This window comes from Drosophila miranda, chromosome XL, assembly GCF_003369915.1.
Source record: "Drosophila miranda strain MSH22 chromosome XL, D.miranda_PacBio2.1, whole genome shotgun sequence".
Taxonomy (NCBI): domain Eukaryota; kingdom Metazoa; phylum Arthropoda; class Insecta; order Diptera; family Drosophilidae; genus Drosophila; species Drosophila miranda.
Genome location: NC_046673.1, coordinates 4,091,798 through 4,094,447, shown reverse-complemented (window position 1 = coordinate 4,094,447; position 2,650 = coordinate 4,091,798). Strand labels below are relative to the sequence as shown.

The following is a 2,650-nucleotide window of genomic DNA, read 5'->3' as shown; positions in this document are numbered from 1 at the left end:
TTCTTTCTTCTATTCTATATTTCAATTTCTACATAATTCTATAATTCTAATGATGTTTGAGCTTAGCTTTCTTTCAGGCTTTACAGCCTGCAGTGCAGACGGACAGCCACGGGTGGCAAAGGGGGAATATCTCATTCAAATTCTGGCAAAGATGGTATTCTCTCTCCTAAGACTGGGATAGAGCCGCCCAATAACTCGATACTGCGTAATGTTGCTCCATTCTTTAACAATATAGCGCTTGGGGATCCTTTAGTATTTAGATCATTTCTTATTCCTAGGGGTTTTGCCGGTGGGACTACTTTTTTCGTAGGGACTTACATCAATTGTTCATGTTGCAGCGGTGGCATCTTTGTGGCCTGCTAGCGCTCCTGCAATGGCCAGCTTGCTGCTCAGGTGATACGTGGCACGTGGATCCGTTGCTATGTTGTCGCTCAGCTGCTGCTGTCGATGTTGAAGCTGCTGTTGATGCTGCTTCTGGTGCAGATGCTGATGCTGATGCTGATTCTGATTCTGACTCTGAAGGTGATGATAATGATGTCGTTGAGCGGCGAGGTAGCGGGTTGGCGAGGTGGAGTGGTGGCAGACGCTATCCATATTCTGCCACCAAGCACTTTCAGCTTGTAGTTTTACCCTCTCCACGCAGTCACACGCGCACACATTAGCAGAGAGAGCTCTCTACCTCTCTTTCCCGCTCTCTTTTTATTTAATAGTAATATTATTATTTTTTTTGAAGGAAGAATATGCTAGAAATAAATCTACTTAGAATACAATCTTCTTTTTGGGTTTCTTCCTGTTGCTAACACTTTTTCCTGCTATTTCTTATTCCTGTTTTCCTCCTTCTTCACTTTTTCTTCATGTTTTGGGATCACTTCTTACTCTTATTCTCTTTTGTTTTCCTTTAGGTTTTCACGTTCTTTTTTTGTATTTTTGGATATTTTTCCTTCTGGTTTTGAAGTAATTCTTTTAAGCACTTCTTTCTTCTTTCTTTGAGAGCACTTTTTGCTGAAGTTTTCCCAGAACTTTTAGCGCATTTTTTTATTATTGTATATTTTTTAGGGTAAACTCTTTTGGGGGTAAGAAAATTATCACTTAAAATCGTATATTATTTTTGTAAATATTTTAGAGCTTTACTTTTATTTTATTTTTATGCTATATATTCCTTGGGGGGGGATCCCTTTTCTTTAATTTGGTATACTTTTAGGGGATTCACTTTTCGTTTATTTTCAGATCAGATTTTTGGGAGGGTGTTGGTTTTCCCTTATCCTTTTGGTTTGATTTCTGCAAATGCAGCAGCTGTTGATTTTTCTTCCTTATTTTTTGCACAATTTTTTGTTATTTAAAAATTTTGTTGTTGCTGTTGCTTTTGTTGCTGTTGTTGGCTGCACGCACATGTACACACACGCACACACAGAGAAAGGAAAAAAGAAAAAAAATACGGTTAATTTTGAGGCGATCTAAAGACGAAGAGAGGCCAAATGTCAATTGGATTTGCATTGGCCACTGATGCTGTTGCTGTTGCTGCTGCTGTTGCTGCTGCTGCTGCTGCTGCAGTCAACGCCAGCTGGGGCTGCGTCCTTGCCCAAAAACCCAGTAAGAGGTTCCACACAAAACAAAAATAAAGCAAAAGGCAAAAGGCAAGAGGCGGGAGGCGTGCCCCAATATCTCTCTACTTCAACGATCTCCACTTTTACTATTATTTCGAATATTATTATTATTGCTTCACACACACACACACACACAAACTGCACTCTTTTGCTGCACTTTGGCGGTATATCCAATCTGTGGCATTTGAAGCTTATTTGCAGCGGGTGGGGCGGGGGGTATACATATATTGTAGAACTATGGAACCATAGAAGTAGAGGCATCAACAAAAACGTAAAAAAAATACTGTTAACCCACAACAGAGGCCAGCACACACACACACAAACAAACACAGACGCATAAACGCATACACGCAGAGTGAGTGAGTGTGAGGTGGGAAGCGGGAACCGGGAAAACGGCGGCGGCGTTCGATGCGTGCGCTTTCCGGCGATTGGAAAGCTGACGGCGAACGATTGGACATGTTTAATCGAGGCAAGGCCGTTTCAAATACGCCCGCCCCGCCTTTAAATGTTGCTGGTGCTTAAAAATGTTGCTCGGCTACATGCTGCTAGAAAACGTGCTGCAAGCAGGGTAAAAAAGGTATGGGCAACACACAAAACGGCCCAGAAAATTCAGCGCACGCAACGTAAAACCCACCCCAACACTTAATATACAGTGAAGGTTTACAAGGCTTGTAGCCAAAGAGAGCGTTTTACGCTCTGACTACACAATTTTGCGTTTCAAGTATGAGTATCTCTCTCTCTCACTCTCTCACGCAAAAATACGGCTATCTCTTTCTCTCTCTTCCTCGTTGGGAACGAAAACGGTGATGCAGAGTCGAGTCCGTCTAGAGTCCGCACGCTCGCTCTCTTCAATTGAAAATACACACTCTCTACAGGTCGAAATGATTCAGCTTCAAGTAAACCATAATCCTAACAAAAATTCAAATTGTTTAACATTCATAAAAATATTTTACTTTTATCAGAAAATACTCACTCTAAGAGAGCGCTCTTAAGAGAGAGTTTGCTTTAGTGGTGTGCGTGAGCAGCGCCGTGTAAGTGAGCCATGC

General features: G+C 41.8%; 1 protein-coding gene across 1 annotated transcript; it reads right to left on the bottom strand.

The window, feature by feature from the left end:
• Positions 1–318: 318 nt before the first annotated feature.
• On the bottom strand, positions 319–2,072 carry LOC117195349 (G-box-binding factor-like). The gene is made up of 2 exons (XM_033399938.1): positions 1,900–2,072; positions 319–1,379 (listed from the first exon to the last, which is right to left on the bottom strand). Exon 2 carries the CDS (start codon positions 592–594, stop codon positions 328–330), a length of 267 nt encoding a protein of 88 aa, XP_033255829.1. The 5' UTR covers positions 595–1,379; positions 1,900–2,072; the 3' UTR covers positions 319–327.
• Between the last annotated feature and the right edge of the window lie 578 nt (positions 2,073–2,650).